The sequence below is a fragment of the Prunus persica genome, chromosome G3 (assembly GCF_000346465.2).
Source record: "Prunus persica cultivar Lovell chromosome G3, Prunus_persica_NCBIv2, whole genome shotgun sequence".
Taxonomy (NCBI): domain Eukaryota; kingdom Viridiplantae; phylum Streptophyta; class Magnoliopsida; order Rosales; family Rosaceae; genus Prunus; species Prunus persica.
The window spans coordinates 26,657,594-26,684,475 of record NC_034011.1 but is presented as its reverse complement, the minus strand read 5'-3'; the positions used below and the strand labels follow the sequence as shown (position 1 = coordinate 26,684,475).

General features: G+C 37.0%; 3 protein-coding genes across 7 annotated transcripts; all 3 read right to left on the bottom strand.

Annotated features, from left to right (window-relative positions):
• On the bottom strand, nt 90-6,263 carry LOC18783636. The gene is made up of 9 exons (XM_020559377.1): nt 5,893-6,263; nt 4,580-5,377; nt 3,313-4,379; nt 2,595-2,892; nt 2,262-2,486; nt 1,881-2,054; nt 1,141-1,338; nt 924-1,037; nt 90-741 (listed from the first exon to the last, which is right to left on the bottom strand). Exons 2-9 carry the CDS (start codon nt 5,294-5,296, stop codon nt 406-408), a joined length of 3,129 nt encoding a protein of 1,042 aa, XP_020414966.1. The 5' UTR covers nt 5,297-5,377; nt 5,893-6,263; the 3' UTR covers nt 90-405.
• Nucleotides 8,397-13,199, bottom strand: LOC18784348 (probable inactive leucine-rich repeat receptor-like protein kinase At3g03770). The gene is made up of 8 exons (XM_020560851.1): nt 12,671-13,199; nt 10,851-12,526; nt 10,562-10,695; nt 9,985-10,228; nt 9,630-9,841; nt 9,514-9,539; nt 9,066-9,177; nt 8,397-8,914 (listed from the first exon to the last, which is right to left on the bottom strand). Exons 2-8 carry the CDS (start codon nt 12,202-12,204, stop codon nt 8,690-8,692), a joined length of 2,307 nt encoding a protein of 768 aa, XP_020416440.1. The 5' UTR covers nt 12,205-12,526; nt 12,671-13,199; the 3' UTR covers nt 8,397-8,689.
• LOC18781707 (protoporphyrinogen oxidase, mitochondrial) lies at nt 14,937-20,643 on the bottom strand. 5 transcript variants are annotated; one of them, XM_007217655.2, is made up of 18 exons: nt 20,546-20,643; nt 20,375-20,414; nt 20,118-20,253; nt 19,171-19,236; nt 18,899-18,949; nt 18,671-18,727; nt 18,453-18,520; nt 18,312-18,348; nt 18,123-18,188; nt 17,786-17,826; nt 17,480-17,612; nt 17,070-17,249; nt 16,530-16,604; nt 16,246-16,369; nt 16,060-16,168; nt 15,804-15,878; nt 15,600-15,706; nt 14,937-15,453 (listed from the first exon to the last, which is right to left on the bottom strand). In XM_007217655.2, exons 1-18 carry the CDS (start codon nt 20,568-20,570, stop codon nt 15,335-15,337), a joined length of 1,509 nt encoding a protein of 502 aa, XP_007217717.1. In that variant the 5' UTR covers nt 20,571-20,643; the 3' UTR covers nt 14,937-15,334. The 5 variants fall into 5 exon arrangements, with proteins under 5 accessions (XP_007217717.1, XP_020416404.1, XP_020416405.1 ...); XM_020560815.1 differs by having other exon boundaries at nt 20,537-20,625; XM_020560816.1 differs by having other exon boundaries at nt 20,494-20,586.

Genomic DNA, 26,882 nt, shown 5'->3' with positions numbered 1-26,882 from the left:
TGGATGCTCCAAATCCTAGAAGATCAATTTTAGTTGACAATGGAATTCAACTACATTCAATAAAAATAAAAAATAAAGAGAGAAGAGACTATTTGAAGCCTTCCTTATTTATTCATCTTTCAGAAAATATACAAATAAGTCCACTGGGGCTGCTAGAATTCACTCAGAGTCACAAATAACAGTTTGCCATAACTTTTTATTCCTTTTTTCTTGGGAAATCATCCTACAGGCACTCCATTATAAAACGTTTCATGAATCTATTAAAATTACGGCTATTTTGTACAGCGACATCTAGATAGTGATATTGTGACCAAAACCGGAGCACAGATTTACAAACTCCAAAGGGAACAGAAAGAAATTATTCATCTATATACACGTGGGCACATATATTTCTACACATTAGAGCTACTCGCTATTCATCCACACATCTCGAAGGAGTTCGTATCTGATGGCATTTTGTTGGCTATTTCCCTTTGATACCCAGCTGAGCTTTGTTGCAACTGGTGAAGACCGGGAAGAATCTATGAATATTGAGGCCAAGGGTGAATTCAATTCATCAAGCTCATCATCACTGGTGTATGATTTTCTGAGCACTGAAGACCCACTTCTTCTCAGCTGTGATTGGCCTCCAACCTCTCCAATAATACTCGCAATGGAAGTCGTTGAGGGTGGCAAATAGACTGTACCAGCTCCAGTGCAGGGGACGTTTGTGACAGCCTCCTCCCCAACTTCAAGAGTGTCCTATATTAAAACAAAAGCAACCAAATTGGTTTTAATTTTACAGAGTCTACAGGTTTTTTGGGCTTATTATAATTATACTACTACAAATTCACCAGAAAACATGCAGCTAGTCTAAAAAATAAAAGATTGTATAGATAGCTGAGTTCGCTCTGTAGAGACAAAAGATTGCACAGCTCACTAACCTCAGATTCCAGGGCTTCAAGCACAACGCCAGGAATTGGGTCAGTGCAAAATTCGTCTGGGACAAAAGTGTCAAGAATCCTTTTGATCAGTGGTGCAGCAAATGCAGGGCAAACCTTCAAAACCAAAATTCAAGCACCATGAATAAGAACTGCAAAATACTGACACTGGAATAGAGAGTCAGAGTCTAATGGAAGGGTCTGAGTTCTTGTGCTAAACCTCTGTTCTGATGGATTTACTTAAGAGCAAGTCCTTTGGAAGCATCATGAGATCACTCAACGCATTGAGGAGATGGAAAGACTTGAATGATTTATCTTGCCTCTCATCATTGTCATCATCGTCATTCACATCTTCAAGTGAGTCATCATCATCATCCATGCCAAATAGGTCAGTTAGCCATCTGGACCAGTTCCCAATCTGATAACCATAAGACATAAACGGAGCAAAAGTCAGAACTCCTTTCATAACAAAACTTAACAAACTGCTTTCGTTCCAATGCACATAACCATCTGATTTGTAAGGGATGTTCAATCGGAGTCAAAAATTTATGGCACAACACAAGTGTATTCTTTGGTCTCCAGAGATTCATGAGTAATCTAGGTTAAAAAATGGGAGCATAAGAGATTTTCTATTCACAACATTAGAAAATATTGACGTCTGGCAATTCAAAAACTAGACAGATATAGCAGGATCTTAGAATATATTCATTTATCTTATCCATCCCAAAAAATCTGGCATGTCTGGACAATAAAATCCTAATGTTTAACCCCAGGAAAGAGAAAAAGGCAGGGAAGGTGTTCTAGCCACAAAGCATGAGGAATACAATAATGAGTTGACACAAAACCGAGCTTAAAAGACACCTGTTACCTATAATCATGAGTTAATAGTTGTGATCTGACATATAAAAAGATAAAACTTATATCATAAATAGTTTGAGAGATACAATTTGTATAGCTTACCGCACTCTTCAGTTGTGCGCCAGCTCCAAAACTTGATTTCCCAGCTGGAATCGGGAGAACCTTCAAATCACTGATGGGGTCAGACACAGGATCAGTGGGGATCTCATCAGAAGATTCACGAAGAATGGCATTGAACATTGCCACATCTAGTCTAGCCACAGATTGCTCCATTACCTAGACACATAATAGATATCACGCAAATTGCGATGCCATATTCAAAAGTATTCCATCAATAAAAAAATAAAGAAACAGAAACATCGTGAAACAGATTACTATATTGAATATTTTAGATATTATTTACAAGCATCATATCATTTGGAAAAGAAGATATTTATTAATAACAATACGCAATGATGGAAATATCTGAGTGTATGGATATACCAATCTACCCAACAAAGGCAAGCAGCCACATTCATGTCCCCCAGCTCGTACTGGACAAAGTCTTTCACAAGCATCCCTGAAAGCCTTCTTCCAGAGGTCTAATGAAAAGTTACTTTGTTCTTGATCAATTGAACTAGATGTCCTTCTATAGTTTTTCCTCGACCCAGAGTCAACACCTTCATTAAGTTCCTTTGCAGCAACAGACTGCATATGTGGGGTCAAAGTCTGAAAACATTACAGTGCAAGAATCAGTTGCAAGACCTTCATTCAGTAAGATAGTATTGAAAAAGTAGATTTGAAGGGAAACTCAACGAGGAAAACAGTTACTCTGACCTGCCACCAGATAGATTCAACTATTCGGGAGAAGATCCACGATTCAATCTTCTCCAGTGTAGACATAAATGTATGTGGGTTATCGCAGTCACTGAAACTTCCATTTAAGAGCTTCATTCCTTCTTTCTTCCCAGAAGAGGAAGCCTTCCATTTTATTGGAGATGACACATTATTTTTTACTTTTCCAGCACCATTCCGGTCAATAGAAGACCCTGGAGACAGAAGTAGTTCTGGTTCCCCGGTAACCTGGCTTATTATTGTTCTCAACACAATGGAATTTGACAGCCAATATGTTAGCCTGTAATCAGAGAAAATTAAAATTAATGAGTCCATAAAACAATTATGAAAACTTCACTTAAACAATTAATAGATGCAGTTCTAAAGCAAGGTAAAATAAGCAGACAAGCTTCTTCGCCACCAGTACAATCACTTGGTTTGGTGCGTCAAGCAGACCATGATTGGATTGGATTTATTCCAATTTTACTTTTTAAATCTTGGGGTAGGACCCTTGAATGGAAGGTCCATGTCCTAAATGTTAGGCTTATGCAGCCAGAAACACATTTTCTTTTTCTTTTTTGGATCCTCATGCAGTAAATACACTTGAAAATTGAAACCTTACAGCTCCGAAAACTTTTGCTTCAAAACATCAATCTCGAAGTTGATAAGTTGTAAATAAGACATAAAGAAATTACAGAAAACAAGCATCATTAAAATGTACCTTGGGACATCATTCCCACATGCTTTTCCAACCAAAACTAGTCCCGAAACAATACTTCTAGCTGCACTGGCCCTCCTAGAACGGGAACTTTCTTTGCAAGCATGAAGATACAACCTAGAAAGGCGCCGAGCCGGAGCATGGACCTTACTCATAGAACTTCCATGCTCAGCGACTACTGAATAAAGGGCAGCCTCGACAGCAGCAGCTTCTCTCAATTCTCCCTCAAGCAACTTTATCCTGTGTTCCAGCTGATGAATTTTGCTTTCTAAAATGACACTTCTTGTATCCCTAGGATACACCTTAGCATCTTTTCTTTCCTTCCCTCTGAAGCTTACTGCAACACCTGCACTGTTCTGTGCATCTCCCTGAATACCAGTTTCCTTTACTTCTGCATTCTGATCATTCCTGGGTAATGCGTTCTTAGCCGAGTCAATAGCTGACCTAACGGACTTAACATGCTTTATATTTTCCTTCGTTCCGAGTGGATCTTGCTTTCCGTTAGCCTCATGTGCAATGAATGATTCACCTTCCCTCTGAGCTTGCTTTTCCTCATCAACATGTTGTCTTTCATCTCTGTTTTCTTGTTTCTTTCTTTCATTGTCCTCCGTAGAACTATCATCACTAACTGCAGCCTCCGGGCAATCCCTGCCAATTCCCCAAGCTTTCTCATCATACTTGCTACTCTGTTGAATAACAGCTGTGATTTTACTTCCGCCATCAAAAACCTTGTCATTAACTTCGTGAGATAAACGCTCATGGCCATTGCTTCTCATGCTGGTGCAGGACTCCTCAGCCTTTTCATTCAATACGGATGCGGATGGAGAAGGGGCGGTCTCTGAACCAACAGCTTTTAGGATTGTTGAACTTGAGCTGGGAGAGTTGGCTACAGAAGCATTACCATTTACTGGGCTTCCAGGGTCAGAAGATAGGTCAACTGATGATGAACATGATGAACCTCCCTTCATAAATTCATGTATTAAATTTGGTCTTTCAAGCCCTAGTTTTGAGGCTAAGGCATGCTTTTCATTTTTACCTTCAGTGCTATGAGGCCGTGTCTCTTCTCCAGTCTGCAATTCAGTGCCAAAGTGTTATATTACATATTACTGTCTAAGTTATTATAAAAAGGAAGATAAATCTTGGTTATCTCTCATTTTCAACATACTATACCCATGAGCATGACCAATGCTGGAGTTTGTAAAGACTGTTGCAGTTACAATGACAAGTTTCCATCAAGAAGAGAAAAAATGAAAACTAAGAGAATCATTACCTCTTGTTTTTTAGGAGACAAAGTGCGATTTGTGTCTAAAGCAGAAGAAATTGTCTGAGATGAGTGTGAGGAAACATCATCATCCGTAAAAGAGGCAACTTCGGCTTCCTCAGCATATTCTTCATTCGTCAAGCCCGAAACAGATTCACCACCAGCTTTGTCCAGTGATGCCCCTCTTGACAAGCTGTCCCCAGATGAGGAGCTAATACGACCCTTCACAAAAGGCTGAATTTTGATCAACAGAACTGGTTGATCAGTGTTCCTAAAGCTCCTCTTACTGTTCATTGGAGCGCTCACGCTTATTGTCTCTTTCACAACGCCATGGTCAGCCAAATCTACAATGGCAGTCGCCAACAACTGACCTTTCGTCTTGTCCCTCCGAGGCTCATACAAGTGGAACTCTAAGCAATTCTTTTGAAATGCATCACCATCACCACCACCACCACCTTTAACAGACATGTCCCTCAGCAGAGTCACAGGTAACCTGAAAGAGTGGTTGAATTCAATTTTACCCTCACCAACAACAGACCCAAGTGAGGGGACAACAGGGTTGGTAGACCCAGAATTGCGGTCGCCATTTTCCCATTGAATCAACACGGAACGGAGTGATCTGAGTGACTGTGATGGGGGCCAAGGCTTAATCTCATGAATATGGATGAGATAATCAATTTGAACAGTGGGGCCCCTGCGGTTCTTCGCCTTTACTCCTAGACCCATGGTTATGGAAACAAACAACACCCTTCTTCTCCAATGTGTTGATGAATTCTATTCACATTCACAAAGCTTATACTCGCAGCACTTGGGATACCCAAAAAAAAAAAAAAAAAAAACCAGAAAAGCATGTCACTCAGCGATACAATTAGGAATTCCAGGATTATAAAATACAACACTCGTCACTAAATTGGTAATATCTGACCAAAAGCAAACTCATTCAAGATCAAACACCGACAGTCGAAAAGATAAAGCAAATGTGACTGGAGTTTCAGCTCACAGCAAAGTCGAGCATATGCTAACAATAAATAAGAAGAAATTAGCAAAAGAGAGCTTAAAAATCACAAACTGAGCTCATCAAGACAATCGCCATTAATAGTAGGTATGCTTATGCTTAAGCAAGGGAATGCAGAGTTATCAGCTACTAGAATAATACTTGGAATTTGGTTCAAAAGCGTCCGATGCACAAATTTCAAGCTCAAAGCAAACAGATTTACCACAATGCATGCAATCAAATTAAACACAAATTGCAGATTAACAGAAAAACAAAAACAAAAAACTCAAAAAGTAGCTGAGTGATAAGAAAAATAAAGATAATTTACCAGTAAAATTAGTGGCCCAAAAAAGGAGAGAAATGCGAGTGAGACGAGAGAAGAATCGTTTTTGTATCGAATGGTGTACACTTTCAGGGACTGAGAGGCTCGGAGGCCGACACTGAATGTGCGATTAAAACAGTAAGAGCATTGAAAAAACAAAAAATAAAAAGTGAAGCTGACACAATAGCGATTTCAGAATTTCCATAAAATAAACTAGTACTAATTTTATAAGAGCGATGAGAAGTGATTTGTCTCTGGACAGGACGAAACGGCGTCGTGCTGGGGGAATTTGGTTCGGTGTTTTTATGATCGATGTCGTCTTGACGTTGGCTGATGGGGACGCCTCGACTGAAATGCTTTCATCTATTCGGAGAGAGTGTGTGGCAGTCGCCGAGTGGGAAGCGAGTGACTCAGTCGGTGACAGTTGGACTCGGGTGCACTGAGCCAACGGACTCGAGTGAGCAGTCCGAGCGTGAAAAGCACGATCGCACGTGGGGGTGATGATGCTCGTCGCTTTGTTGCTTAGTTGGCTGTGCTCACCGACACATCGCTGTTGTTTTCAGGCACTTGTGAGTCAAACTGTCAAACACCACCTCCCGGAGATTGTGGAGCCCACGCCACCATCATCAACATAGCCGTTACATTTCGAGTTTGGGCCATAGCCCACAGCCCACCACCAACCTTCTATAGTGAGGGCGTTATACATAGCATATCTCTTAATCGTTAAATCAGATTAACTAATTTAATTCAACAGTTAATCAATTTAATCCAACGATTAAAAAATAAAACATCACTTAAAGGCCATATATAAGATCATCATTATAGAATTCTTCTAGAAAGCCCATATTTTATCTACTTTTTTTTTTAAATAAAAAGAAAAGGCCCATTAATTATAACACACACTAAAATTTAGTAATGAACTCAAATTAGTTATTGTTTATGTGGATCAGGTCTTTATTTAAGACAGTGTGTTCGCTCCTTTACTTCATAGTTTGATTTATCTACTCTTTAGTTAAGACAGTGTGCTCGCTCCTTTACTTCATAGTTTGATTTATCTACTCATATATTAGAGTAGTTTAGGATAACGTTTTGTCAAAGGAAAACATTGAATCTCAATTTTGGCACAATAATTTAAGAATCTAACAAGAAGTGAGGGTTGAGGATCATAGAAGTGGAGCTAGACTTGGACCCTTCACCCGTCTGTCTGTCACCAAACTGCATACTTGCTGGTATATGAGCTTAAACTCTAAGCATATGTATATTTGTGAAAGAGGAGGTAGGTTGAGCTGTCCACTTCTATCAAAGCAAACAACGGAGGGTTCAAGGATATGATATTGGAGAGTGGTGTGTTGGTGTTTGGTGATAAGAAAGAATATTATAATTCAGGTTGGGGAACACGACCAAACTTTGGTTAGATTCTCCTATTTGTTTAACCTAATTTTTTATGAAAAAGGTAACGAGAGAATAAGGAAACGAACACAAAATGTCGACTTGAGCGCAGAAATCAACATTATCAAAGATTTGAGCTGCAAAACTCTTGCTCTTATTTAATATTTTAGGGTAGGTTTAGGAGGACTTAGGAGGAGTAAGAGATGAAATGAAACCCTTCCCTTGTTTTTCAAGATTTCAATCTCACTTGACTCTATCTAACAACCCAGTAATTTTATTTTATTTTGGACGAAACCAACCAAGTATAGTACACCACCACTATCTAACCAACCACTATATATATATATGAATATTATATTTAATACTATATTCAAAACCTATAGCCGTTAAACATATACGAATATTATACATAAAACGTGTATATATATATATATATATATATATGAATATTATATTTAAACAGTATAGCCGAGCGGCTATACTGTTTAAACATATAGGAATACTTATTTAAAAGTATCTGTTTAAAAATATGTTATATTAAAACAGTATAGCCGGACGGCTACACTCTTTAAATATATTTATTTATTTAACGGTATAGCCGCGCGGCTATACTATTTAAAAAATATGTTATATTGAAACAGTATAGCCATCCATGGCTATACTCTTTAAATATATTCGAATATTTAAAAAGTCTGATCATGGCGCAAAACCAATCGGCGAATGTGGATCTCTTCGATGCATATTTAAGACGAGCCGATTTGGACCGCGATGGCCGGATTAGTGGCAACGAAGCGGTCGCTCTCTTCCAAGCCTCCGGTCTCCCCCAACCGGTCCTTGCGCAGGTACTCTCGCTCTTCTCTCTCGTCTTTATATATGTATATATGATATATCTATATCATAGTGTTATGATTGTATATTTATAATTGTAGTGGTTGATCGGGCTTTGATTAGATTGTTTTGAATTGTTAGTTCTTTTTTTGGCTGAAGTAGTTAATGTGAGCTCGGAATGTCCTAGTTCTCTTGTCGGAGCTGAGCGCCTTCATTTTGTGTTAGTGTAAATGCGGAATTGATTTTTATTTTGTTAATTTTCTGTAGTATGTATGATGGGAACAAACAAATGGTTCAAAATAAAGAGATGAAGAATATAGACTAGTGTTCTGTTACTTTATGAAAAAACTAGATAGAAAAAGTATAATAACCTTGAACAAGATTTGAACCTAGTTTTTGGCAACAACAAAAAAAATTTGATTTCAACCTAGTTGTCTTTACAAGCCCACCTCAAGTATCATTCATTTTACAGGCCTTCCTCGTTTTTTTCTTCTTTTTTTTTATACAAGCAGGAGGAGGAGGCTTCAGAGAGAAAATCAGTTGTCGCATTGTACTTGCAGTGTTTGGCAGCCCATAAATTTACAGGTTAGGACGTAGAATCTGATCTCTGATCAGCATCAGCAGTGGCCTGGACTTGAGCTGCATACTGTAAGTTCCAAAGCACATCCTCAAACGACGGACGAGCTGACACTTCTGGACATGTACATTTCTTGGTGATAGATACCACAATTGATAACGACTCTTGTGAACAAGTCGTCAATACGATTGGATCCACAATTTTTCTTCGACCGTCTTGGCTGCCAAACGATGCCTGCTTGCGGTTCATTTACATTACACCACACATCAAAAATTCAGTTCCAGATGTAAAGCAAGGCATATGGAGACAAGGATTTTATGTTCTAAGTATTTTGATATATTATTCTACAAAATCAAAATTCATTGCAACAAAAACTTTTGCATACCATTTCATTTAGCAGAAATGTTTCCCCTTTTCCACTTACTATAGGCCCAACAAGTGACTCAAGTAGTATAAATCCAAAGTTGTAAACATCACCCTCCATATTTGTTCTGTTCCTGCAACAACAAAAAAGTTGTACATAACAGAATTAACTATTCATATTTAACTTTTGACATGTAAAACAGCAGCAATCTTATTCTGAACAGACAAAAAAAATTTAAAACACTTCCACTAGACTAAGTATGGCAGATAACTTAGACTATATAAACATGCTAATGGCATCTACAGTTGTATAAACAAAGAATTCATAACTACTATATAATATTTTAACATACTGGCAGAGGGGATGGGTATCTATCGACATTGACAAAAATAATGGTCCATCCATATTCCATGGTAATAATGCATCTAGTAGAAAGCTTTTTAAAAAAAAATATAGTTTACATCCGTACCATGATTTCGTGCCTTCTCCCTTTGCCTGCAGAACAAGTAGAACGCATCAGAATAACCACTTGGAACCATACTATATGTCGCAAAGTCGAAATTTAATGTAAGTCAAGAAGCATGCCTCAAGTTTTTCACTTTCTTCTGTGATGATTGACATCCCATAGTCACTCAGCTTTGCAATCCGATGCTCATCAAGCAATATATTGTTTGTTTTCAATCGGTTGTTGAAACAACCTGGAATAACCCCAGTATGTAGAAAATGCACGGCCTTCGCAACTCCTATTAGAATTGCCAATCTATCAGACCACTTGAGAACCTTCTCTGGACAGTTTTCTGCAAATATGTTCATAGCTGGGTTAGAGTTTGACATAACACACACGCACACATGGTAGTATACACTTCCTAGTAGTAAAATACATGCACAAATTTTCCCGGTATAATGTAACTTTTAAGCTTCTTATAATGCAAATCCTGACCTGACAGATAGGTACGATAATTCCCACTGGAGACATATTCATTTATAAGGAAGATTCTGTTGCCACTGGAATCATCTTGTCCGCCACTGTCAATGCAATAACCCAAGAGGCCAACCAAGTGAGGATGATGAAGCTTTGAGAGAAAATCCAGCCGAACTTTAAGGTTTTGAATTGAATATTTCTTCAATATAGTGAGAGATCGGATTGCAACATAGGTCCCGTTTTCCAACTTGCCTTTGAAAAGCTGAAATCAAAAGAATGGACAGCGTCTTTAATGAGCAAAAAACCAAAAATAAATAAATAAAGACAGAGAAAAAGCAAACTTCAGACATGATTTGTTCATATCAATTGTAACTCTTGGCATTCTACCTTTGCAACACTTCAAAGAGATTACAATGAAAGGGAAATGAAAATAACAGGTCAAAAATCTAAAATCAGGAGAGCTCAAGTGATCATGAAAGAAGTCATAACCCATTAAACTCCTGCCCTGTTACAAATTACTCATAACTTTCGAGCTTGATAATAAAAAATTGGATACTTCACCCAAAAAAAGTATATTTTTAGGTCTGAAGGATACCTTTCCCATAGAGCCTTCACCCAAAAACATACACAAATCAAAGTTGTTTGTTGCTTCCTTCAACTGTTCGAGTGAAAATATACGACTTACTGGGGCACCGTGTGTCTCTAATTTGGCTGCTTGAGATATGAATCCTAGAAAGGGTAGAGCACAAATGTTACCATCTTAAGCTTTCAAAGGTAATAGATTTCAGAGCATAAAGTTGACATTATACTTTTGTGAAAAGTCATGCCTTAGGTTTGGGGCAAGAGGAATAATAACAATATAACTTGATTGATTTACAACTTACTGGCATTTGCAATGAGCTCAGAGCAAAAACCATTTGGTGAATCATCTGGCACAGCCTTTGCAAATATGTTGTGCTCAAATGTCCTTCTTGAACGGTATCTTCTACGAAAGGAAAGAACTGCAAATGCCAAAAGTACTAAAACAAGAACAGCTCCGCTGATAACACCAACTAGCATAACGGTTTCTCTTCCTCCAGATTGTTTGCTGCTTGCAAGAGCCTCTTTACAATATGAAGCCTGATGCTGGTGTTGAGAATCAATTGAAAAACAATTTCCATTGAATTCAACAACTCTCTCATTTGAAGTACTACTCAGGCAAGAAGGAAGATCACCTGTTAACTTGTTATTAGAGATATCAACAAACCCAAGTTTACCACCACAATTTAGTTGGTCAGGGAATGCTCCACTCAGCATATTAGATGCTAAATTCAGATAACTGATGTTCGGCAAAGAGAACAAAGCAGAGGGTGGTGTTCTCCTAAGATAATTGAACGATAGATCAAGGTGCTGAAGCTGACCCAAATGACCAAATTGTGCAGGAATCTCTCCTGAGAATGAGTTCTTGCTAAGAAGAGCTGTAACCAATCCTTGGGGCATCATTGGTAGTTCAGAATCTATATGATTTTCTCTCAAATCCAATACATGCAGGCTGATTAAAGTATCCATATCAGGTAAATTTCCAGAAAGCTCATTGTTAGACAAGGCAATGACAGTGAGCGTCTTCATTGTGCATATTGAAGAAGGAAACCGACCCTTCAATCGATTGTTCTTCAAGCTCAAAATAGTGAGATTTGATAACGAGTCCAACCAATCAGGGACAGTATCATTGAAATAATTGTCCTCCAGTGTTAGAGTGTGAAGTTTGACCATTGTAGATATTTTTGGCGGAACAGAACCAAATATGAAATTTGAGCTCAAGTCTAAGGATTCAAGTGAAGATAACCGGTGAATCTTATCAGAAAGTGGTCCCCAAATCCCCAAAGACACTAAGTTAAGAACCCTCAAGCTAGGTAGCCTTGACAACGTGGTAACAAAAGAATCAATTGAGAAACTCTCAGACAGAGTATGATTGGGAATTGCAAAACCATTGAAATCATTGACATTAAAAAGCTTATCTCCCATAATTTTCAGCTCAGTGACTGAGTTGTCCTGGCATGAAATGCTCATATGCGCAGAGGAAGACAGGTTACAGAAGTCTCCATAGTAATTTTCCCAAATTTCTAATGAGGAAGGGTACTCTAAATGTTTCCTTAGCTGCAATAAGACTTGGCTCTGAGAGGTTTGTAATTCATGGGTACTTGGAAGACAAAAAACCCATGACAGAATTACTGAAATTAACAAGTAAAGAAGTCTCATTGTACAAGTTTCAAGCTCTAACCTCTACTCTCTTTTCCTGGACATAAACAGCTGAACTAAAGCTGGACTATGAACTTCAGGGTAGCGTTAACAATAACAGGCGCATAAATTCTTACGGAGTCTGTGCAAAAGAGAGCTCCATAACAAAGTTCACCTAGAAGAAAACAGTATTTTGCGGTGAATTTGGACAAGGACCAAGAAGAAATCTCATGAAACCAAGGGATGCATCCTAGCTCTGAACTCCCAAGTCCTCATCAAAGTGTTTTATGAATTTTTCCTTAGTGTCCCAATTCCTCCTTGCAAATTGAACTGGGTACGTTTCCTGGATAATGTAGAATGCTTGAACAAGTTGGTTAAAAGCCCATGACATGGAGAAACAACAACTCTAAGTATTAATCATCCAAAGGATTTTCACAAATAGAAAAAAGTGGGAGATAAATGCAGATGAGTGAGGTAAGAGACAAACCTTGAAAGGTGGAAGCAAAAACCATTAAGAGCCAAACTATTGTTCTTGGTCAGTGAATGTGTGTGGCAACATTATGACAAGCAGGGCGGCTATTATGGAAGGTAGGAGGAGGTGGTTGGTTGGATGGAAAAGGCCGTACAAGACTGTGTCAAGGCATTTACTTGTGGTTTTTCTGTGGGAGGGGAGAGGCTGACAAATGACAATTAATGCGGCCGATTTCTATGAGAGAGACAAATCCAAGTGGGGCAAAGGCTGTATCTTTCTGTGTGTGTGTGTGTGAAATGGGGAGGCTCTGCGGTGAGTCACTGCCACTGGAGCTGTAAACTTTTAAAAAAAAATTAAATAAAAAATAAAAAGAGATTTGTGGGTGTTGATGCTCGTGGATTTCCTAACATTCCGCTGGTAATTAGGGTATATCGGCGGTATCACATGACACATGGTTTTTCCCTCTCTTGGTGGCTTGGCATGGCATTTGATACAGGTTTGATATGACCAAACTGACCCTGCTTCTATGTTCTTTCTGGTTTACTGTATTTCCGTTTAAGAATTATCACCGGTAACAGTCACACAGCTTTTTAGTTCTAATGACTGTAAAGTAAAGTAAATAATGGTTGTAAAAGAGGGGGGTTGTTAGGAAATGGCTGGTTTTCTGGGCCCGTTTTCAAATCCACAGGCTATTTTGAATGCAAAACCACGTTGCTGCAAAGCTGTACGCTTAAGAATCCCATGAAACTCTGATTACAATAATGATTATAATAACATTACTTTATTATTAGCGCATGAAAGAAGAGGAAGACTTGAATCACTCACACACCCATGTAGATTACCTGCTTGCTTACTTACTTCAAATGAGAAAATCATAAATCGGAAAAATCAAGAATAAAAAATAATCAATCTAGTTTTTCATTTTTTTGGTATTAAATTATAAATTTTAATTTGAAACTTGCATTACATATTCGATATCAGCAGTTGGTGCGGTGAGTAAACAATAAACTTAACACCTGCCAATAAGAAGGCGATTCTATGCTTTTCTGCACTGGTCATCCTCTTTGGTTAGCCATGCCCATTAAAGCACCTTGGAGTTTCCACAACAAACAGTCTCAGTCTCTGTCTGTACTCTGTATGTATGGTCGTCTAATTAAAGTCTGATGATTCTCTTCTCTAATAGAGACATAACGCACAAAGCAGTTCCCTGCAAAAGCAAACCATTTTATCTTTACATTTTGGAACAAGACCAACTTTTTAACTTTTGACTAGTTTCTTCTTTTTCTGATTGGTGCCTGACAATAATCTAAAGCACGATAAACACTTACATTTTGATATTTCCAATCAATCATGTTACGTATGAAAATTTATTCACATAATAATTTATATAATTTATCAAAAATAACAAAACAACGCTAAAGCAGAGGATGAATGAATGCCTATAAAAGGAAAATATCAGGGGCTGGCTGGGAATGAAAAAACCGTGCCCGTGACAGACAGGACAGCTGCGTGCTTCGCTTCAGCGAGTGCTTTTCTTCTAGAAAATGAATCTAGGATTTATCCACATTTGGCATCATTAGCATATTAATATGACTTTTCCAAACATTCAATTTGCCTTTGCCACTACCTCTATATCTAGACAAGTTTAATCATATGCATATTATATTAGTCAAAGTAAAAGTAAAGACAGATTGGGTTCCATTATGAGCACAAGACGAGTCAGACAAAAACAATCAATCATAAAAAGGAGCAAGCTCTTCTTTTCAGGTAACTCCATTGCAAGTTTCAGCACCCACTCCACTCCATGTGAGTCGGAGTGAGGAACTGAAGCAACCATTCTATGATTTTGTATAATTAATATGAAAAAGAGGAAGAGAAATGCAGCTGTGTGACATTTTATGTTGTTTATTGCGTAAACTGGGTCAAACTTAATATTAATTCTCGAGTTAAAATTACGACATAGCAACAAATTCCCGTAAAAATTCTCTTTTGAAATCAAAAGGACAAGGCACTCTGGGGGACCAGAATGGAAGGCCATTGACGTTGATGAACATACGAAAAGGGCCAGGAGGATATACCCCCATACCAGTACTGACTAAGCCAAATTTCATGCAACAATTTCTAGGCCCATCTTTCCCATCCCCACCGCCTTCTCTTTCGTGACAATCATTAACCCATGCATCAACTGCAACCCTATCAAGTACCGACCATGACTTGGCACTTTCAAGGAGCAGAGCAGACCTCTACAATTACATTAGGCGCCCATATTTTACTCCATAAATTAAAAGGAAGAAAACATATCCAATAGGTCATAATAGGCAACAATCAACTAGGGATCATGCGTCAACTTCGCAATTCAAAGACTAGCTCCTTCAAATTTGTGGGAAGGGAACCACATTGGCCTTATTAAGAGCAATAATCAACTGGATGTTCAAGCTTAACCACATTGGCCTTATTAAGAGCAATAATCAGCTGGATGTTCAAGCTTACTCTCTTCCAACTTCTAAAATAAATTGCCCCTCTCACGTTGGACCACAATTGTAAGCCACTGTCACTGCCCAAGGACCACATATAGGCCCTCCAGAAATCAGCGTGCAATGGATATCTACTGAGAAAACATCAAACACACAAAATATAAGACGTCTCTGTACAAGGATATACTTCTCATTTCCAAAACGATCATCCTTTGTGACGTGTCTTCTCATCTGAAGGAGATTCCAGGTAGGAGATTACAAGCTCAGCAGCTTTGCATCCAGAAGCTATTGATTTACCAACCGACAGTCCACCCCTATGGTTACCTGCAATATTCAGAATTTGTACACCACATATACCAAATAAAAAAAGTCAAGAACTATAAGGGGCACCACTCAGCCAGCCTTTTCAGCCAGCCGAGGAGTGAAAATCATCACTCATTCAGATCTCTAATTTTTGGTGAGTTATTTACCTGCATAGAAGAACCCAGGAAGATTTTTCTCCATATTCTCAATTGCTTCTATAACTGAATCATAGTCACGCCCATACAATGGAAATGCATTGCTCCAGTAGAAATGGCTGCCATTGAGTGTAGTTCAAGGTATAAGATAACTATCCAATTTATTGGTAAACACGGGCTCTTAAAATATAATATATAACAGAAATGATTATATACTTCACAAATGTCGGCTCGCCTTCTGCTCCTAACAAGTGCCTAATGTCAGAGGTAACAATTTGCTTCAATTCATCCCTAGAGCAAAAGTCAAAAGAAGAAAAGTATTAGCCACATAACATCATAATGTGCGCATCTCTCTCTGTGTGTGTATGTGTGTGCATATGTGTAAGTGAATAATTTAGTATTAATCGCACAAATATGAAGGACAAAGAACATGGCTGTGGTACAAAATTAAAAGTACTGAAGCTTCCCATACGTTGAAGCTTTTGCTAGTTCCTTGTTTCGACTTCCCCCAACAAAAGTAGTATAAAGATATAGGTCACTGGGTGCACGATCAGGAAACATCATGGAGGAAAAGAGAGTGCCTGTACAGCAGACATACGAACCATATTAGGATAATGTATCAGTTATTCCGTGTCACTGAGCCATAGCCAAGCATTACCAAGAGTTTTTAAGCCGTTTTTCTGCTCTTTAGAGGGAACAAGAACTCCAAACCCCTCAAGGGGTCTCTTAACATTTTCCTTCTTGAAGGTGGTTATGATCACTGATAAGGGCATATAAACCACCTGGAATATCGACAGCAAAAAATAAGATATGCTATGACAAGCATTTGTTCCGCAACTTCTTTGCTAGGCTTAGTGTTGTTCCAAACTTCCAATCATAAATGGAAAGGAAAACAGATATAACCAGCCATGCATACATGTTGAAATTAAATGTCATAAATACCTCAGGAATAAAATCTAGAGGGAAGCGGGTTCCTCGTTTCGTGATCTTCATTTCTTTGACATTGCATAGTGGAGCCTGTGACAGAGAAGAAACCTGGACAATTAACATTATATTCCTTCCATAAAGTAATTGTTACATGAAGAATGGAAGGGAAGGCATGTGCTTGCATAGACAAGCCAGAAAGAGCAATTACAGTCCAGCATCTATAAATGAAAATTTTAAAGTTCACTTGTATATTAAATCATAGGACACAGTGAAATTGAATCCACTGTGAAATATTTTCTTCTATTGGCAGAACTTGGTCATGCACCCATGCAAGCATGATGCATCTAATAACTTCAATGGAGCAGTTGCAACACATCTGTTGTTTACACTTCTAGCTCTGTCTTGATCTGTTCCAAAACATAAATGTTTTCGGATAGTAACCATGCCAGATGCACAGGGCATGCCTTGTTAAGCATGATGACAACCAACATCTGTCCCAATGAGAAAGTAAACAAACCACCAAATTCATGTTCTTAAAATAATAAATAGACTAACCGTCATGATTAGAGCATCTACAGATAAACTTTGTGAATGCTTGTCATCGTCAGCAACACGGGAAACTGACCAATTTTCTGATGCAGAATTCCCACCCTGACGGTAAGATAGTGACAAAACCTTTGAGTTCAGTTTAAGCTCATCTTTTTCAAGCTGGTTGCACAAGATATCAGTGAGTGTCTGCACTAAACAGAAAAAGGAAACAAGGGTAAAGCATTTAGTTTTGGAAATAAACAATATGCCACACAGATCTAAACCAAATGTTTTTACAATTAAAGTTCTAACTTCAATAGGAAAAACATAACAGGATAAGAGGAACATTCTACATAAGGTACCGTCAGGAAAAACATGAAAATTACAAAAAATTGTTATGAACCATGAGGAAGGAAAGTAGCCCAATAAAATGGCACCTGCATTCCACCATGAAATGAAAATGAACCACGCTGACGCTTCCCTTTTTCTACGGAACCCTTTGTTTCTCCACTTTTTCCCTTGCTGGCAGATAATTTTGATTTAATTGCCCCAGATATAACAGAACCAAACCTGATAAAATAGTGAACTTGTTGCTTATCAACAAACATAGATCAACAGACAAGCATCAACTACTGAATATTTTTAGAAAATTTTAATTGTACACCTAGATCACTATAAATATTAATATAAGCAATGATTCTTCTTTGCTTAAAAAAAAACAGAAATATGTGTATAGAACGTACCTTTTCTCTATATTCCATATATCTGGAAAAGAATGGCGCATCTGTTTCAGAAGGCAACACAAAAGTATTATTGAAGACATAAGAAAATGATTAAGACCAACAGCTCCATGTTGTAACCCACGAAATGACACATGAAAAAGCACAAAAGCCCATAATTTCTGGTATTGTGAAGGCAAAGTTCAGTTTCTAGGTTTCAACCTTGACCACACTTGTGAGATAGATACATGGAAAGAGCAGAAATACAGATTTTCAGGTAACAACTGATTAGTTAAGAAACAATCATATTAGCTACTCCATGTGAAATATGCACAAGTCACCAAAGACAGATATTACTCACAGAAAGAGATTCGGGATCTCCAGCACTTGTTCCAGCAACAAAGGGGTCAATGAGATAATCAACAACCTAACAAGCAAAAGTGACAAAATAGTATTAAGAAAACGCAACAATAATTTCAAGAACAATTACAAGGAGTTTTTACATTCAAAAGACTTGATGTTTAGTAAAATATTGCAATGCAACGTGTACCTCTTCCCCAAAATGACGCTGAAAAAACCCACCCACACTGCAGACGATAAGCAAAACACAAGAAGAATATTAAAAATTAAAAAGAAATAATAGAGAAGGTGGAAATGCACAGAATTTTAATGAGATAGAGAAGACTACTACCTTTCTTCGGTGTGATCATCAGAAACTCTTTTGTCCTTCCACAAATATGGCTCTAGAATAATTTGAAGCTGCAATACAGAAATGCAGATTGAATTTGATGCATATGCACAAACAAGATATACTGCATAAGATCTGTTAAGTGCCAAATAGCATTGCAACATGATTAAATAACAAGGAAACTAACTTGTTGGGCATGCCGTACATTGTAGAAAACTAACCTTTGATTGCGCTGAAAGAAAATTGCTCTTGATCAGAGCGATTGGATTGGTAGGTATCTGAAGTGAAAAATGGAGCAAAAGTGATGGTCACAGTCAGAAACAGCCAACTATGTAAGGAAGTATAAAAGCAAAAAATAAAAGAAAAAGTATTCATATGCCTTACTAAATAACCATTACAAGATGCAAACTCATGTAGCAATATAGATGAAACAAGCAATACATACATACCAGCACAGGTGATCCATTCCTCACAATATAACGCTTGTTCTGTGAAATTGGCTGTACCATTGGACAACGACCAATTTAATCAATATAGCAATAGAAAGATCAGTCACTGCCATCTTTCAAACTAAATTTGAAGCTACAGCACATTTCTTTATAATTCAAAGCTCTAGCAGTCAAGAGTATTCTAGGTAGCTGAAACTAATGTTACAGGACGCGACACTATTACCACACAAACTACACTATATGTGAAACTACAAATGAAATCAAATCCTTACAAATTGTTGCTTTTCTCGAATTCCAAGATCATCAAGCAAAGTCTGGACCTCCTTTTCACTCTCAGTCTGCAACAGGGCAATAAAACCTCAACGTCAATATGCAATCATCAGTGGCTGATTCAGGATTCGATATCCGGCTGGGCGAAACTTACATTAAAAACTCAACGTAATGAGTGAATCTCATTAATAAACATAAAAATATACACCTAGTAGGGGGGGACATAATGAGTTTTACCCTCAAATGCATCTATATACATAAATAAAAGTTTAGCCCCCCCCAAAAAAAAAAACTATTCTTTTTCTTTTTCTTTTTTTTTTTTAAATTCCAACAAATTCTTTGTTTTCTTAGGGTTCAAATTGTGATCTGACATAACAAAAGATAGTCTATTTAATCCAACATTCCAACAAAAAATCAAATAAATTCTCATAATAGCATCAATGCCTTTAATCAAACATTAACATACCAACAACAAATCAAACATCTCAACAAAATTCCAAAAATCAAAGACCTAATTAATTTCAACAAAGTCAGCAAATTATAATTCATTCTTAAGTAAACCTTATAATAGATTAGAACACATAACTTCTAACCTATTTAAAATATATTAGATTCAATGTTGTCATATACAACATCTTAAAATTTGGAGGTAGGTAATTAAAGAGAAGATAATTAAAGAGGAGAGAATTAATGAGGAGAGAAATTTTAGGTTATACATACACGTGGGTTGCTTTTTGGGTGGGCATAGGTTTGTATGTTTCACATGGGTTGGCCTATTACATATGGGTTTTTTTTTCTTTATGAAAAATTTGGGGTAGGCAGCAGCCTACCTTGCCCTAGGCGTAGGACCGCCCCTGGCAATCATAATAAGCTTTCATGGTTGCCCGGCATTGATTGAGCTACAGAGCATAAATGAACCCTTCAGTAAATTACAAGTAACAAAATTCACCATTGTATTTGCTCCTTCATCCCAAATCAGACCATCATGTGAAACACTTCTCAACTTCCCTCCAGCTCTTCCCTCAGCTTCAAATACCGTGACGTCGAAACCGTGTGATTTCAGTTTGTAGGCTGCAGCAAGCCCGCTTGAGGAATTGTAACATAAATTCAAAGTCAAAATTTCGACGAAAATGGAGAATGACAAAACATATTATAACTGACACGCCTACTTAGTAAAAGCTGCAAAGAAAATATTAATCAGCATACCTTACACCAGCACCAACAACAGCTACTCTTTTAACAGAGCCTGAAATCCCACAGAAAATTGTCATTCTCATTACGAGGCTGATAACAAATGCATATAAATTCATTGTAATTTTGCATACGGATTTTTCCTCATAGTGTTCCAGACAGACAGAGAGAGATTACTCTGTTCACCTTCCTTGGTAGTTAATGAGGTCATTTGCACTGCTGCTCCTCTCTCTCTCTCTCTCTCTCTGCGACTCGAAACCTTCACAAATGAAATGGTCGGCTCGTTAAGCCGTTATGGTAGAGACGATACAATGTAACTGGAGTGGCCCATAGTGGCCCAGTTGATGATATATTGTAACTAAGGGCAATTACAAGTGGGAGTGGCCCATAGTGGCCCAGTTGATGATATTGTAACTAAGGGCAATTACAAGTGGGTCTGGCCATTTCGCCCAATGCTTTTTAATTGGGCTTTCTAACGGCTTAAAGCTCAATGGACTAAGATAAGACAAAATATAATGGATGTAGCAAGTACAGTACAACTAAGCAACCTAACGCAAGAGAATCCTTTTTAAGGGTTTTTTTTTTTTTTTTTTTTTAAAGAAACAATTAAAAAAAAAGAGAAGCCCATAGTAGCAGAAAAATTTGTATAAAACATAGATGGTACTATTTTCTTATTCCCAACTAATTATAGATTGACATGTGAATAAGTTATTACGCGTGGCATATTGTGATTAGCCGAAAATAGTAACATAGTGTTATTCCCGTTTCACACAAATGTTTCTTCCTTAGTAAGGCACCCCAAAGAGAGCAAGTTAGAATTACAAGCTCGAGCCGCAATTGAAAGAAGGGGATGAATCCAAACTTGAATTTATGTTATCCATGTCCCCGATAAGCTATATAGCATCTGTCATAAACTTGCCTTAGCTTATCATAGAAAGCCTACGTTGTTATTCCTTAATAATAATTAGGACTTGGGAAAACGTCATTGATATGAGAATTTAATAATAATAAAATTAATTTAGGCCAGTTGACGAAGGTTATGAGTCCCTTGCATCCAACTATAGTAAGGAGCCAATGAAGGCATTAGCACCCACTGAGTCTTGTTCTACATCCACGAGGGTGCCAAGTTTTCATGATATCTTCTGTTGAATGAGGGTAAATTGTTTGATAAAATGCCTCAAATAAGGTTAAGGTAGGGCAAGGGGGCAAAGGAATGGCTAAGACTTGGGCTGCATTAGGCAAGACTTTACAAATTGCTGGTACGCTTCATTAGCCAATGTAAGTTAGGCCAGACTTTACAAATTCTTGCCCCTAGAAAGGAATCCGATGGTGCACCCAAGTTATTTGCTTGCTTTAGATAATTGCATACTTTGGAACAACACATTCCTTAAGGTTTCCTTGAGTGATCATTAATTTATAACAACAAAAAGTCATCCATTTTCATATTTAACAGTGAAACCCTAGTAGAAAATTATACAAAGATCACAATATGGTGTGCCTTTATCAGGCATAGGTTTCCTACCAATCTTTATTCCATCATTTCCCCGTGTTTTGAACGATTAGTTAATCAAGGATTTCCACTCCTTCAAGCATCCCTCCTTTTGTTAAAAACATGTCTAGCACTGGATGATTTGGTATTAAATTTGCTAGAGTTAGTGAACTTTGAACCACAAGCAAAGCAACTTGTAAATAATTGGAGCAGCAGTTAGAGTCTTGAAGCAAACATATAGCTTTATGTGTGGAGAATATTTAAATTGCATCGCGCTGTTCTTTTACTTGCTCAAAATGTTAGATTAATTCATCAAAGGAAAAGCAACAAGAATTTGAAATTTGAGGTCCACGAAAGTCTTTACAATAACATTTATTTGTGACTTTTTTTTTGGCAACTGAGATATATATTTACGAATTGGTCCACATAAAATAAATATTTAATTGTCAAAAGCTTTGGCGCCGATAATATTTTTGAAACCTAATGATTTGATTTCAGTTATGTGGGGCAGAAATCTGCAATGCGAAAAATGTTTGTGGCCACTTAGCTCGAGCCTGATTTGTCCAGGGGGACAGTGGTTAGGATTAATTAGACAAAAAGAAGATTCTGAATTCTGATTAATTAATTAATAACCCAAAAGAATTAGAAAGGAACAAAAGGATTCTGAATCTGAATTGGTAAAGAAGCAAAGGTAGGTGGTGGCTCATATTTCATGTTGTCCCCAGTTGTGGAAGACAACTCGAGTGATCTCTTCCAGTCTCCACCACCCAGATCTTGAGGGCCCAGTTACTTCAACAAGCCGATTGGAATTCCGAACGACCAGTACGACATTTTGGTGGCCACGGTCCCAAATGAAAGAGAGGTAATATGATGCCATGCTCACGCCAGACTCGAATTTGAAACAAACCAGCTTTGATCCTAAATGAACACAAAAGTGGAGCTACAGTCATTCCTGCACAAACCAAATACGCCAATAGTAATATCCACTAACTAAAAGCAGCACAAGTTTACACCCTAAGTAACGATAATAAAACAAATCTTAAAACTAGATTTGTTTGGTTTGTGGAAATGAAACTCCCATATATAATATTAGGAATTGATAATTGAAGATGTTCATGCTTATGAGTCATGTATTACATTCTCATTAGTACATTACCCAACATGGTAATGTAATTTCATTTTCATTTCCAAGCGTTTAAATCTTAAACCAAATAGATAATTAATATCATATTATAGTAATTTTCTTTGAAAGAATACCAAATGCAAGCGGTCATTTAAAGAAATATACAAATCTTTTTTTTATAGTATAAGCGATAAGAGGAGGGGAGTTTACACAAATATTAACTAGGTTTATGGGAGTTTCAAATCTCTACCCACGTAAATGTAGGTGAAAGAACTCAACCAACTGAGTTATTTCTCATTCATAATAAATATGCATTTATAAGGTGGACAGCAAAATGAATGGTGGTTGTTGTATGCTAACACTCTAAAACACCCACCCCATGCAACAAGTTAAGTCTTGTACGCATCCGTACGTACCTTCTAGGAAATTCAGAGGGGAGAAGGAACAATAACATAACAGTATATTGCTTTACTCACTCGACCCAGTCGCCAACTTCTTCTGAGGATCATTAAAGAGGATCACATGAAAATCTAGGAAACTCTCTAGTCTCTACATACATACACCTTGTCTTGATTTGATATATTAATTCCTAAACACGTGTATGGTCACATTATATGTCATGTCAACTATCTATGCAATTAAGAGAATTAGTGCTTCACATTTTTCACGCTTTGATATATAATTTTTTATAACAAGTACTCGTAATTTAATAAGAGACTAATTTTGCTCTCATCAAGGATTTAAATTCAATCTGGATTCTGGATCGAATCGTGCGGCTGAATTGTTGCATATTTGGACACACGACACGACCCCAAAATTGAGATTTTATAATTACTTACATCTCCATTAACTCTCAGTACGTAGCACTATACTCTACTCCATTAACTTACATTGGAATTTTACTGTTTCAGCATGGGTCGGTTCAATGTGCATGTTAACCCATTCCTTGTATTAATTGACTAAGCTTTTTCCTTTTTCTTTTTATTAGGTCGTTGAATAAGCTTTTATTTAAACGAGTAAAAGAACACCATATTCTGTTCCAAAATCCAGAATGCAGCTTTAATATGTTTTGTCAGGGTTATTTTACTTTAAATTAAGGTAATTAATCAAGGGAAGGTGTTACATGGGTTATTTACACGTGGAATGACTTGGTTTTTGCTGCGCGCTCAGCGTGGGTTGCACCCTTCCGCGCGCCACCCATAATCTTTCTTTAATTTTTTTAATAAAAGAGGATATGAAAGCAAAGCTTTTGATTTAATATATAGTTGGTCCTCCATGATCAACTTCTTCTACGTACCTTAAACTGTTTTGTAATTGACATCAATACCAAGGAGGAGGGGGAGGAAGGAGCTTACCTAATATGGGTTGATGTTTGGATTCATTCGTGGAAGCATCTCTTTGTCACAGACTCGAAACCCTAAATTAATTAACAAATAATAATTATCTCAATAAATTAAGATCATAAAGCGAGAGAGAGAGAGAGAGCAAGCTTGAAGATCCAACCAAGCAAATACGTGGTGATACTGCAAAATTTTATACTCGATAAGTCGACAGCCACGTATGTCTGAGGTTCTAATTCTCCAATTTTAAAGTATACGTGTCTGCTTCGAATTGAATCTCTCAAAGCTAGCCATAAGATATTACTGTTCTGAATATCTCTGACTCTGATCTCATTTCATTGAAGGCAATAAGAAGAAGGCAGTGAACCAACCAACCATGGATATTCATTTCATTGCAATTGGTAGAAACTGCTGCAAAAGAAATTACACTTCTCAAAACTTGTCACGTGGAGGTGGAGTGGAGCTAGCTGACGATGCAGCGATGCGAATAATATACACGTAACGTAAGCTTACACTGCAGATACTGATGATGAGAGTGGATGGCCACCTGATCAACTAGATATGCCTCCTCCATTGTATATGTCCAATTACTATATAATAAAGAATCCTTTTTTTTTTTTTTTTGGTTGGTCGAAAATAAAGAATCGATTTTATAGTTAAAATTTTGGCCTTACTTGTTAGTAGACGTATAATTAATGAGTAATTATAATGTAGTATACTTGTTATAATAGAAAGTATATATTTATTGATACTATATTTTAAAAGTTGAAAATTTTGATCATATTATTTATTCATATTATAATATGTAGATGAATTATATCATATAATTGTATTCCGATATTACATTCACACGCATAAAAGTATAAAATAAATGTAGTTTTTGTTCATTAATTAGTTAATTAATTTAATGTTTGACGTGGTCAACAAGGTGGAGCTGGTTGATAAAGTAAAAATTGTTGGTCAAAGACTGAGAAGCCAGAGACCAGGACTCGTATTGACTACGGATGAACTACTGGGAAAGAGAGACAGACATACAGAACCATGCACTGCAGTAACTTTATTGTACCAACTTTTGCTTTCACTCACTTTAATTATTAATACTATACAGTTTCAGTTTCACAGAGGTACGTAGATATAGGATCTTGTCATTGGGACTGTGGACTGTTTACTAGCGCTGCTAAAAATCTTTGGGACATTGCATGGGTTCCCTGTGCTAGCTGTGTATCTCTCTATATTTGTTCCCCATCCCGTCCGGTCCCGTGTATTATGTATGTATAGCGGTGGTGCTGAGGTTTATGGAGTGTGGTTGTGTCCTGGTATTCCGCGACACAATTTGTGCTATCTGTTATATAATTATTAGTATTCTTCTTTTAATAATTATTTCATTTTTTGGCATCTATATTTACAATTCAACTCATTAGCATTGGATACTACTCATACCATGCTCCACCACACCACCAATATTGCATCCTCTATTTTTTTTAATATTAATTATTTCATTCATAAGTTGCAATTTTTAAAATCCCATTGTTCATGTTTCAAAATTTTAAGACAAACAAATTACTATATATATATATATTGGATCTCAATCTTCTTCTGATATATGTTTCCTTGTTGGTCTTGTTTTTTGTGTCTAGATTCTTATCACTAGGGGAAAGACAGAGATTGTTCCGGTTACATTCAAACTATAATAGGATCAACACCATGAAACTCACGACGGAATCTTAAGTATTGCCCTTTAAATTACTTTAATCAAAAGATGTATATTAATTGGTATACAAAAGCTATGTATGTGGCTCGTCAAGTGCATTGGGAAATGTTTTCGGTATTGGAGTGATTATAATTGATTGATTCTCATGTTTTTTATTTATTTATATCAATAAAATTATTAACTTTCCATTTGAACGAAGGAATTGAAAGTTATATAAAATTATAAAATAATGAAATTTAGATTTCTTTATTTTAATTTATGACAATTGAAAAATTCAATGTTTGAATTTATGTATATCAAATTTTGTAAATGACACTATAACAATTTGAAATGACTCATATTTTAAAGGAAATTAAATTTGAGAATTTGATACCTTAATTTATACAATTTTTTCTGCTCATCATTTAATAAATTTTGTACTTAAGTTGTCAAACAAAGAAGTTATCAATTTCGCCTATTAAATTTCTGATTTTTTCTCTCATTCAAACGGAAGATAAAAGAGTAGTTGATTTGATTCTAATTCTTTATTCTTATTACCACATTACAATGTTAATTACAATTGTCAGTGTTACATTATACATATTTTCTGCAAGATTCAAGCCGACTCAGGGTTCCTGTAAGCGCCTATCCATTGGGTGGGGCCCTCCAGTGACTCGGCTCAAGTCTCATACAGTAGAGATTGACCCTTTGACACTACTGCAATTGACTGCGGACCCCATGCCCTTTGGATAAAATAATTTTTTTAACCCCCGTCTGTAACCCTCAGTCGAATCCTTTTTTAACCCTAGTTAAATCAATTTAAAAGTAAACGGTCCCGATAAATTTGCAGCCTCCCCTTCCCTCTCTAGCGCTCACCTATT

Excerpts from the sequence above, each read along its gene's own strand:
- LOC18783636 (XM_020559377.1), bottom strand. The coding sequence starts at position 5,296 with ATGGGTCTAGGAGTAAAGGCGAAGAACCGCAGGGGCCCCACTGTTCAA. Across the intron at positions 4,380-4,579 it reads TGTCTCCTAAAAAACAAGAG|ACTGGAGAAGAGACACGGCC; the intron begins GTAATGATTCTC and ends ACTGAATTGCAG. Across the intron at positions 1,038-1,140 it reads GTAAATCCATCAGAACAGAG|GTTTGCCCTGCATTTGCTGC; the intron begins GTTTAGCACAAG and ends TTGGTTTTGAAG.
- LOC18784348 (XM_020560851.1), bottom strand. The coding sequence starts at position 12,204 with ATGAGACTTCTTTACTTGTTAATTTCAGTAATTCTGTCATGGGTTTTT. Across the intron at positions 10,229-10,561 it reads GTGAAGGCTCTATGGGAAAG|CTTTTCAAAGGCAAGTTGGA; the intron begins GTATCCTTCAGA and ends TTTTGATTTCAG. Across the intron at positions 9,842-9,984 it reads TTATCGTACCTATCTGTCAG|AAAACTGTCCAGAGAAGGTT; the intron begins GTCAGGATTTGC and ends ACATATTTGCAG.
- LOC18781707 (XM_020560815.1), bottom strand. The coding sequence starts at position 20,570 with ATGACCTCATTAACTACCAAGGAAGGTGAACAGA. Across the intron at positions 16,605-17,069 it reads TAGATGCTCTAATCATGACG|GCTCCACTATGCAATGTCAA; the intron begins GTTAGTCTATTT and ends TCTCTGTCACAG. Across the intron at positions 15,879-16,059 it reads GAACTAGCAAAAGCTTCAAC|GGATGAATTGAAGCAAATTG; the intron begins GTATGGGAAGCT and ends CTTTTGCTCTAG.